Genomic DNA, 11,854 nt, shown 5'->3' with positions numbered 1-11,854 from the left:
TCCTGTATAGAAAAGCTGGCTAGGCCATGGGTTCATGGGAGCCTTGCAGTACTTCCCAGGCTGGAAATAAACTGACAACAGTAAAATGGGTCGTACTAATAGGATCAAAATAAAACAATGCTGCAGATGTGCATTTTGGTCAAAAAAAAAAAAAAAAAAAAAAAAAAAAAAAAAAAGCAATTTGCAATAAAACAAGTTGTAAATAGATCAACTAGTGAATTTTCAAACGTACATGTATTATTTTCACACTACCTCTAGTAGTTCAAACAAACCTACAGGTGCCACGTATGCCCAGCTTAAGAGTCTTTCCATTGGTGTTTCAAATATTTACAGTTTACATTTCCACTGCCTTTGCACATCTTCAAGAGGAGGTTTTTAAGACTAAATATTGTCCTGCTATGAATGCTGCTTGTGCAAACGAGTGGGGCTTGCACCGATTCCAAGAGCTGGGAAGAGTAACTGATCCTGGTTTTGGGTGGCAGGGTGCTCCTCCTTAACTCACACCGTGTCTAGAACTGGAAGGTGGTTTAGAAAAGCGATGGGTGCAAGCTGTCCCTTGCTTCTTCCCAAAACGCGCGGGGACTGCTGGAAGCGGCGGCACGATGCTGCCGGAGCGGCCGGCCGAGGCCGGGCAGCAGAGCCGGAGTCAGACGGGAGCTCCCGTTTTTCCGGCACTGCTTTCCGTCCTCGGGGGCAGCTGCCGCCCTGCCCGGGAAAGGGCACCGTGCTGCTTGCCAGCAAGGGAAATCTCCCACTCTCCTCGGGCTCTGCCTCCACCTGCCTCTCGAGGTACTGCCCAGCGGGGATCGCGGGGGAACAGGAGGCTCTCAGCCCCGCCAGCACCGCAGCCCGCTGCCCGGCCAGGTGGGGAGACCAGAGCAGGCTCAGCCGAGCTCCGCCGTGGGGAACCAGCCGACGCCGCAGCGCTCGCTCCTGCCCGGGCCGCCCGGCAGTGCACGGCCGCCGTTTGGCGGCGGAGCGGAGCGGAGCGGCCCGGCCCGGCCCAGCTGGGCGCGGGCCCGTCCCGGCGGAGGGCGCGGTCCGTCCCGCCCCCGCGCCGCGCACGGCGCCAGCAGCCCGAGCGGCGGCACCTCCTCGGCGGCGCTGGGCTGGGCTCCCCCCGCGCGTCTTTCTCGCCGCCTTTTCCTGTCTGCATCCTCCCCGGTCCTCCCCCCGACCCCCCCGCCATTTTCACCCGGGAGGAGCTCGGCGGGACTTTCCTGAAACTTCGCGGGGAAACTCGCCCGGCGCCTCCGGGGCGGCCGCAAACTTTTCGCGGCGGCGCCCGACTCTGCCCCTCCGTCCGTGACTCCTCGGCTCCGCCGGCGGCTTCGGCGGAAAGTTTCCGATGAGTGCCCCACCGCTGATCCGGCCGCCCAGCCCGCTGCCGCCGCCGGGCGCTGCTGCCGGCGGCGGTGTCGCCTTCCACCTCCAGATCGGGCTGAGCCGGGAGCCGGTGCTGCTGCTGCAGGACTCCTCGGGGGACTTCAGCCTCGCCCACGTCCGGGAAATGGCTTGCTCCATCGTAGACCAGAAGGTAAGAAGAAGGCCCCAAAGCGAGCCCCCTCCCTCCACCCGGACCCGCTGCCCGTGGGCGCTGTTGTTGGCTGTGAACTTTCCTCTCCCGGCGGCTCTGCTCCAGGGATAAACGAAACCCATCCCAACTTCCCTGCCGCCGGCCCCACTTCCTTCCCCCCGGTGCCCCACTTGTCTCTCTGCCGTGCCCCCCACGACCCCGGTGCGGAGGAGGTTCTGTGCGGGATGCTCGCATGCGAGCTTGACTTTTATTTTGCTGCCAGGGGATGTAAGTGGCTGTGCGAACTAAACGCCGTTATTAAAAACAAACTCCGGCCGGATCTATCCGCTGCTTTTTAATGCTGCGGAAGGGGGGGCGCGGGGGGCAGAGAGCTGTCAGCTGTGATGGCAGCGCGGCGCCCAGGGGCAGTTCACGCTGTCCCGGCCTCTCCTGCGAAAGGAAAGTTTCCCCTTAAAAAAAAAAAAAAAAAAAAAAAAAAAAAAAGGCAAACACTAACAAGGAAAAACCAACCCGGACAGCCCAGGATTCAAAGCGGCGCGCAGCGCTGCGCACGCCTTTCCTTGTGCGGGGCGCCGCTGGGGCCAGCCCCGGAGCTGGCAAGCGGCCGCGGCGCGGGAGGGGACTGAGTCAGCGGCTGGCTGTGGGTCACTGTGCCGGCGGCGGGGAGCCCCGCTGCCCGCGGGGGTGACGCTCAGCGCAGCCCCTCCGCGGCGGCACCGCCGTCAGGCGCCGTTCACCTGCGCTTCGGTGAAACTCGCGCTGTGCGCTGAAATCCACCGGGCTTCTGCCTGAGCCACGCGCCTTTGTCTTCTCTGATTTCTCTGTTTTTATTTGTATATAAAGTTTTACTTTATACACGTCTTTGTTGTGCGAAAGGTCCATAGGTAAAAGTATCATAGTGATTGCAAAGGAGAAAAAAGTCATTCAGGATGATTATGATGGGAAAAAATTCTTCCTCTTCCCTCTTTGTTTTTACCGAGGTAAAAAAAATTCAGGCAACCAAAACCAATTTTGGTTGGTTTTTTTTTTTTTTTTTTTTTTTTGTGTTCTTTCAGTTGATAGTTTTGCTTTACATCTCTGTAGATCATCAACCTGAACTTCACTGAATTGTGGAACTCTTGTTGAAGAGCAACTAATGAAGTGTTTTTTAAAAAGTATAAAATATGCATCCTTTTTTCTAAATTTTGCATTCTTCATAGTTTAAGAAATGGCTACCTGCTTTTTAAAATTAAATTTTGGAGAAAGGTGTACCCTTTCACATTACCATATTTGTTTTTAAAGCTAGGCCAACACTTGTCACTTGGTCACATATGCATCTGAAACAGCTTAAATGCATTCCATATATCACCATTCAGAAGTTGTTATGGTAGCAATAATGGAAAAGCTAAGATTGTTGTATTCATTGTTTCTATTTGGTGTTCTTGAGTAGTTTATTAATTGATGGGCTTACTGTAAGCTTGATTTTAAACCTCATTTTCTAACAATGTACCATTGTGTAAAGAAAACTAAATGTGCTGGCCTGTGCTCAAACAGTCAAACTTACTTGTGTGAGTACTGACATAAAAATTTTGGACCCTAGTTTATTGCAGTTTCTTAATTGCATAAAAGAGAGCATCGTGTAGCTGCTTCTCTGTAGGGCACACTTGAATGAGGAACTTTCTTCTAGTCTCAGTTTCTCATAGCCGAAATATCTGCTTCCCAAAGCTGTCGAGGGGGAAGTGGCTCAAAGAAAAGGAAAACTGGAAGAAAGATAGGCTTTGGTTTGTTTGTTTTTATTTTCTTTTCTTGTTAAATGGTGGCCTCTACCTCCTCCACCCTGCAAAGCAATTCATATATTGTTTAGTCCTTAGAGTCTCCGTTTTCAGCTTAAGACTGCAAGTGTGTATACACTATATACATGGTTTTATTATTTCACTAAACCTGATGGAATTGTTTGCGTATTCAGAGTAACTTGGCATACTGGCAGAGCCTTAAAAAAGTTATATGCTATCTAAAACTGTTACAAGATAACTATTTCTGTGTTGTAGGTTCATGATTTTATCTTTTCCTGAAATGATTTGCAGTGGTGTCTACTCTTGATTTTATAACAAAGATGTATTTGCTTACCACAATCAAACAGAAGACTACACTGAGAAGAATTTTATGTTGAAATCTCATGCTGTTTTTGAAGTTTCTCTGGGTCTGTAGAGTAGTGGTCAACCAGCTAACAACTTCCTTTGAAACTTTCTATTTGGTCTGGACAGTTGAAGCAGTGTATAAGGATGAGAAATTGTGGTTTTGTTTTTCTCAATGGTTGTCATCTTAGACTGCTAAAATCAACACTGTGCCTGTAGTGTGCTGTTAAATATTTAAGCAGCCCTCTTGCACACAGCTTTATTTTTAGGATTGTGCTGACTTTTCTTCAGTATCAGAGTCAGATGGTCTGCTTATAGGGAGCCTCTTCATGTAATGTGGGCATACCTGATTTCAGATGATTAAGACCCTTACTCTGCATAGGTTTATGTACCCATTTATTTTACTCCTGCTCAAAATTTATGTTAAATTGAAATAAACCTTTCAAAGTGTGCAGAATGGAGCATATGCAGGCCTGAGTAAGGTGTTAATACAGTATGTGTGTATATAGATACATTTATGGGCATATATATGTATAGACACTCTATTTCTATATCTTTATATGGTGTTTTTGTATGTAAATAATATACATGTGAGTTCACATGTATAAAACTTAATGTTATGTATAATTTAGAAGTTTACATTTCTTTATAAACATTTATTTGCATTTACTTACATTAGAGTAACTTTTGCACTTCAGGTGCTGTCTTGTTTTCAGTTTTGGTAGAGAGCATAATTATATTGATGATCTAATGTACATGACGTGTAAAACGGAATAAGCAAAGTCTGGTCTTTCTCTATTTTCCATAAGAGGCATTCCTTCAGATCAAGACACTTCCTTTACAAATCTGAAGATGAAATGGTACATACCGATTTCTGGCGTAAATTCAAACACATTTAAATCTGTTAAGAAGTGTTCTGAAGACAAAAACATTTCATTCCTCTGAGTTTGTGTGTTTTGCTTGTCTTGCTTAGAACTGGTGACATGAAAACCTTGAGACTTGTCAATGTGGGATTATTTTTTCTTCAGTTAAAATGGATCTTTAGCATTTAAATGATGATGGAGTTGACAAGAAATGAGGATCAACTTTAAAATATATGCCAGTGTTTGACTTCTAGGCTGACTCCCCCGCAAGAACAGTTGGAGGATATTGTAAAATACAATCTTTGTTTTCTGAAGACAAATAGTGTGAATTATTGCCCTTTTTGTGTTACCTGCCCACAGTAAAACCACTTCTCTAGGACAAAAGGGTAATGCAAAGTGCACTTTAATTGTATGGAATCACTGTGTTGTCAAAAAATTTTGTACTAAAAAGACAAAGAAAATAATCTTTATGCAACTTTTTAATACAAATTCTTGCAAGTTTGATTTGAAGGGGATATTATTATTCGTATTTTGTGTTTCTTGAAATTCTTCATCATCATTATATCTCACATATGATGAGTTGGGGTACTGTAGTGGCATTGCCAAGTTTTGAAAACTTTGAGTTCTCGAGTAAATTCATAAGGCAGTGTTATATGACTTGAGAATGTGTACTGTATGAAATAGCTCTTAGGTCAGCTGTTAAGATCATATGCTGGCTTAGGTCTTCAGCACTTGAAGACTCAGAAGTTGTGAGGAATGCAAAAATCATAAATACAAGAAAAAATTGTGATCAGAAATAGAGGAAATAAGATTTGAGCTGCATAGGCTGTATAGTTCAGACTCATTTACAAAAGTGCTGCTGTAGATGGTTCAGTGGTTTGAATAATTCTGCAATTTTACAGTGGGAAAAAAAAGTAATAAAGAGAGAGGCCATTTTGGGAAAGGGAAAGGACAAAAAGAAAAGTATTTGGTTCAAGTAGCATACTGCAACTGGAATATGTATCCAGATTCATCTTTACATAAGGTTATCTGGTATTAAATTAGGTGAATTGCTACAAATCGAATAAAAAACCATTTTAAGAGTATTCCTGATAATTGATTGAAACCAAACACATTCAGGAACAGGTATGCATTCAGTTTTGCTTCTAGTTGTCATTATAAGGAAAATCTAACTTAAATAAATAAAAAAGGAAAACAAAAATTAACTCAGTTTTGTTTTCTCAGGCTGGAATCTCTTGTGGCCTGAGCAAAGAAAGGAGAAAACCTTTTCCAAAGGTTGATGTGAAATATATTTATCTTCTTCTGCAATGTTTTTAAGCAGTCATGGAAAACACGTGGGGTTTGTTTATAGGAATGATGGGGGTTTTGTTTGTTTGTGGGTGTTTTTGTTTGGGTGGGTTTTTTTGTTTGTTTTCTCCCCCCAAACCTACACATTCTCCTAAAATAAACAAAAGCCTGGTGGCAATGAAATCAATTCCTTTAGAGTCGGATAGGGACTCAGTGTACATGAGGTACTATAGAGATTTTTAGCTTCAGGATAAACAGAGAAACTGACAGGTTTTTACCATGCTGATCAAAAGTCATATATCTTCATCCAGACATACAAATGTAAACATTTCGTGTATTCACAACACTGTTGTCTGTGTTCTAGAAAAGTTATTACAGGTGTGGTGTTTGTTTGTGATAGTTAAATTCTCATGGAGTCTTTTACTGGTGTACACTGGTAACAAAGTGTTAATTTTTTTTTTCCATGAAGTGAGTTTTTCTCACCATTGAATGTTTTCCTCTGCCTGTGTTGTGGAAGTATCAAATTGTTAAATTGAATTTGAGAAATGCAAGGTGCCTTATTATTGTGCACATAAACATTTTCCAAACTCAAGGGAGACTTTTGATGTTTACAGTTTAATCCTTTATTGACTTTACATTTCTTGTTCTTTGCCCTGAAAACTGTAAGTCACTGTATGTAACATTATTTTGTAGCTTAGTTATAGTTACTTTTGAACCATATCTGAGAAGATGCTAGTAAAATATAACTTCAGTGAAAGGGAGTCAGTCTGAGTTAGGTTAAAGGAGCTGGGCCTTGTAAGAACTGTTAACTCTGTTATGTTATCTGTCATGCATCCAGATAAGGAAAATGGGTTTAATACCACAAACCTGTGTAGAGCATTTGAGAATTTCCTAGCAAATGATTTAAGACTATTGAATGCGTTGTCATAGAATAAAAAATAAGATGGAGCTTTAGATAGAAGACAGGCTTTTAACCAAACCACATCTTAAGTTTTAAAGGAATTACAGAAGGAATGTGTTGATCTTGTGTTATTTCCCCAGGAAATACATAATTTCCATAATGATTTAAAGGAAGTAGAAGGCGTTTGAGATACTTCTCTCATTGCTGATGAGATTCAGCTCTGGTGCCGGAGAAAGGATGGAATTTATTGAATGAAGTTGCAACATTTCCCAGACAGAGGTGCTGTGTGGAAATACTATGGCATGTGCTCAGTGAATTTGAAATACACAAGGTCTGACTGTCCCACAGAAGACTTACTGAGTGTAAACCACATGATCACCTGAGAATGCACAGAAAGCCCAGTGTGTCCTGGAAGCGTGGTGGGTTTGAGATCTCTGCTGTGGATCGTGCGAAACACCCTGGCATGTGTCAAATCCCATAAGGATTTGCTCAGACTTTGACTGTAGGTGTTTTCCTGTGATTTCTGGAAATCTTTCACAAACATCTGAAATTAACTGGTTCTTCTTACCTCAATTTTCTTTTCCCTCCTCTGTGTTTGGAGAAATCTGCCTGTATGGTTACCATATGTTTATACTTTGTTTACTTTCAAGGAAACCAGCACGCTTAGTGAAGTCTGCATACTGTTACTTTTGGTGTCTTATTTTTACTGTATTTTATATATGAAACTATTTAATTTAGAAACTTCTGTCAAATGTGTGTTTGCTTTTTTTTAGTGATTATGCTAGCAATTATTTTTAAGATACGAGAAGGTAAAATGAAAAATTAGAGTAGAGCCAATTCTTGGTCTCAATGTACTCAGTGTATATCTCAAGCAACCTGTGATAAGCACATGCATGGTTTGTAGATTTTTTAAAATTGTAGTTGTGTAGGTCATCTCTGGCTTCTTGACTGGTTGACATCAGACATGTTTATGTTGATGTTATGTAATGTGGTTGCAGTTACATAGTTGCAACCAAGTATATAATTAAAATGTCTCTTCCAAATGTTTATCCGAAGTGCAGGTGAACTGACCTCTAAAATACTTCATTAATCTTCTCTGTAGAACAGTGTGGCTGTATATATGGTACATCTTTATGTATATGTTTAATAGTGCTAGCAGTTGACTTGTATATGTTTCTTGCTGCTTGGAGGAAGACTTGCCTTTCTTCTGGAGCTATTGCGTGCCTTTTGCATACTGTCAAATTGTCGTTCGTAAAGTGTTCCTTATGGTGTCTGCTGGTAAAGTTATAGAATGATTAGTGGTTGGAAGGGACCTTAATGATCACAGAATCACAGAATGGGTAAGGTTGCTCAGAGCTGGCTTCTGAGCTGCAGGTGTACATTGACAGCTCATGTTGAGCTTTTTGGTCCACAAACATCCTGAAGTCTTTCTCCCCAGGGCTAGTCTTGATCCCTTCTCCACCCAGGCTGTAGTTATGTGGGCATTGCCTCGACCTAGGTGCAGGACCTTGCACTTGGCCTCTTTGAACTTCCTGAGATCTGCACAAGCCTCCATCTCAAGCCTGTCAGGGACTCTCTGAATGGCTTCCCTTCCCTCCTGCTTGTCAGCTGCACCACACAGTTTGGTGTCAGCAGCAAGCTTGCTGAGGGTGCTCTCAATCCTGCTGTCCAAGTCACCGACAAAGATGTTAAAAATGTCCATTTCAGTGACACCCCCTGAGGAGCATCCACTCCTCACTGCTTTCTGTTGCATATTGAGCTGCTAAGTGCAACTCTGAGTGCTACCATCCAGCCAAATTTTATCTGCTGAAAGGTCCATCCATTAAATCCACATCTCTCCCCTTACAGAAGATGATGTCCTGCAGGACAGTGTCAGCTGCATTGCACCAGTCCATGTATGTAATGTCCTGTGCCCTTCCCTAACCTCTGCCGGTGTAACCCCACCCATCGTAGAAGGCCACCAAATTTCTCAGGTATGATTTGCCTTTAGTGAAGCCATGGTAGCTGTCACCAATCACCTTATTATTTTCCATGTGCCTTAGCATAGTGTCCAAGAGGAGCTGCTCCATGATTTTGCCAGGCACTGAGGTGAGAAAATAGTTGTTTCATTTTTGCATATCAGACTTGAGTGTTACTTGCAGGGTTGATGGTAGAGGTTCTCCTAGAAAGGCTGCCTAAATTTTGAAATCCTGTCTCACTTGCTACAAAATAACCTGTTCTGCTCTGGCATCCCTTTTGTTTACATTTTCCTTGCTTGTGGTTTTGGTATGAACGTCCAGGATTTTCCAGACCAAAACAGATTTCTTTCAGTGGGTTTCAACTTTTTCCTTCTTCATACACTTTTAGTACTGCTAAATGAGCTTTTGCTTTTTGAGACTTTTCTTTCTTCTTAAATATTTCTGTCCAGGAAATGGTCTAAAATGGTGGCAGACTTGTTGTCACTCAAAAACTATGTTTATTATTAAAATAAATTATGCATATCAACTTTTGATCGTTGAAAGTATAGAATATTGATGTATGCACTTTATGAAAGTAAGCTACTCCATGAAACAGATTTTTGCTTTATAAATGCTCTTCTAGTTTTATCTGCTGAAACAACATGTAAGGTTGGCAGTGTAGTGTAGTGTATCACACTATGTTGAGAGAATACTGTGGGTATATTGCAGTGACTTATGCATAGACATAGGCATATATTAAAGTGTATATCTCTGTTGTCTGCTTTCTCTTCCTCCACCTATTTGTGGCTTCCTTTTTCTTGTTCCTTCTATGTGTTTTCTTCTTCAGCTGAAAATTTTGTCAAGAGGTAAGCTTTCACTTCTCCAACTATACAGTGTTTATATTCGTGTTGTGATTGTATGTCTTATGCAGCCTGTTGTGTGTGCCTCTTCTGGAGTCAGAACCACATCATAAACACTATTATAACATTCAAGATAAAACATAGGTAATTATTTTGATAAAAAAATTAGCAATTTTAGATTTTTTTTATTAAGAAGCATGAATGTACATCATCTAATCTGGTTCTTGGCTGTTTTTTAAGAGAAGAAAAGAGCCGTTTAGAGACTTTCATTACTGGTGGGCATAAAAAGGTCTCCCCATTGTAACTTTAGGCACAAGGTATATGTTAAGGAGATACTAAGAGAAGCTGCAAACCATGACCAAAGTTGCCGGCTCTAAGCCACTACCTTGTACATTTTAAAAGAGCTGTATCTGAACATGTCCTGTATATCTGAAAGAATGTTTTGTTTCATCTTTCTTCAAATTATTTTTTAAAAAGTCATCCTTTTGACCTTTCTAAGAGAAATATTTTTTTCCCAAGTGTTAGAAGGAATTTTTGTCAACAGCTTGTCAGATGCAAAAGCCCAGGCAACACACAGCTGGGTCTGAGAGAAACATTCTGGCTATGAGGCAATTTGCCTGAAAGATGCTTGTCCTTAAAAATCAACTTACCTTTTTTCCTGATCTTTCCTTCTGAGAAACCCCTTTACATAACAATAGAAATACTAATGTATGTGTGCCACAGTGGTCAAGCATACCCCGTCGGCAGTGCTGCATGTCCTTATGTAATTTATGGGTGCTAGGTTAGAGTGTGATTCAGGCTGAAACATTTCTTGAAGCCTCATAGAAACTTGGGCCACAAAGTGTTAAACTTCCTAAACTGTGTTATTAATCCATGCAGTGAGGGTCTGTGCCATGAAGGAAACCTGACTGTAGGAGACGACAGTATGAGCTGATGTTTTCTGTTAAGCTGTAATAATTTTCCTATTTTGCTCTGAGGTTCAGTCCCCTTTTGCATCAGCTTTTGAGGGCTGGGTTACCAGTTTGCTGTCTGTGTGACAGGACTCCAGGTGTGCTGACCTTGCTGCCTAACGTTGGAGGTGCTGTTCTTACCTCTCTGAGGATTATGTGTTGCCACCCAAAATCAAGTCCATCTAGGAAAATGTGAAAATACCAGAATAATAAAAACACACATCCTGTAGATATCTGAAAGGTTGAACTCATGCTTTTGTTTTATCTATTATACTTACCTCTAAATAGAAGGAATGCAGCAAAATATGTAGAATATGAGTAGAAGTCTGTTCAATTCCAAACCCACATGGTTTTCACTGCATTTTTTCCTAAAGAGTTGGCTGTCCTATGCTTAAAAAAAAGTTGAGTGAAAATTGAATCAATCTGGTCAAAGTCTGTGTACACTTGTAGGGATGGAAGGAATAAGGTAGGGGAAAAGATCTCTTGATTTTAGACTGTGTGATTTCCTGATTGCTGGAAGACAATTAAACATTGCTGTCTGTATGTTATCTTTCTCATGTAACAGTATGCCTGCAGACCATTTTGTCACAAGGCAAGTCATCATAGCAGCAAGAGTTCAGGTAACTGTAAGAGATTGTCAGGCAGAAAATGTAGTAAAATCAAATAGTTCAGAAAATTAACATGTCTTCTACATCAAGAAATGTCTCTCTGGTATGTCTTTAATCTATGTTTATTATCATGTATCATGCCATGTGGGCTTGACCCAGGGATTTACATGTTTTTCAAACCTTGCAAAGAAATGCCAGTGTCCTGACTTTCAGTTCTTAAACTGGCTTAAATGATGATCTAAACCTCCTCTCTCTTTCTTTAGTCTGCTTTTATTTAGCAACTCCCACAAAATTGAGGAGGTTCTGAGCTGTATTCTGGTGCTAAATTGGTTCTTGATGTAAACCCTTAAGAGGAGTTTACAAAGCTGATAGAGCTAAATAAACTCTTCCAGCTGGTGACAGAGGCTGAAACCAAGAACTGAGAGTTATGGTTTGAAAGAGATTCAGATTGGACATTAGGTAAGAATCCCTTTGATAGGAGAGTAGAGCAGTATTGCAACAGGTACCCAGAGAGATGGAGACTTCATCCTTCATTTTTGGACTTGGGTAAGCAAAATCTTGTGTTGATGACAGTTCAGCTGTAAGAGAGAAGTCAGGCTAGATAACTTTCAGAGGTTCTGATGTTTCTGTGATTCTCAGAGTATGCAGTGAATCTTTGTCCAGTTGTTACATTAATACCTAATAGATATTAAGTGGCCTGTAGTGGAATAGAGCCTTATTATATATTGCTATATTTTTGTATGCAAGGAAGAAGTCCCTCCCTTCAGTACTTTGCAGTCAAGATGTACTGGACAGCT

At 41.8% G+C, this 11,854-nt stretch overlaps 1 protein-coding gene across 2 annotated transcripts in view; it reads left to right on the top strand.

Annotated features, from left to right (window-relative positions):
• The first annotated feature begins 1,081 nt into the window (after nucleotides 1-1,081).
• Nucleotides 1,082-11,854, top strand: part of PRKD1 (protein kinase D1) — a 115,942-nt gene continuing 105,169 nt past the window's right edge. Inside the window, exon 1 of one of the 2 annotated variants that reach the window (XM_041397893.1) lies at nucleotides 1,082-1,537. In XM_041397893.1, the coding sequence (XP_041253827.1) occupies nucleotides 1,349-1,537 (189 nt within the window). In that variant the 5' untranslated portion in view covers nucleotides 1,082-1,348. The remainder of the gene's footprint in view (nucleotides 1,538-11,854) is intronic. The other variant, XM_041397901.1, reaches the window with a different exon arrangement.

The sequence above is a fragment of the Onychostruthus taczanowskii genome, unplaced genomic scaffold (genome assembly GCF_017590055.1).
Source record: "Onychostruthus taczanowskii isolate IOZ18803 unplaced genomic scaffold, ASM1759005v1 scaffold1, whole genome shotgun sequence".
Lineage (NCBI taxonomy): Eukaryota > Metazoa > Chordata > Aves > Passeriformes > Passeridae > Onychostruthus > Onychostruthus taczanowskii.
The sequence above is the reverse complement of the archived record's forward strand: the minus strand, read 5'-3'. Positions and strand labels throughout refer to the sequence as shown.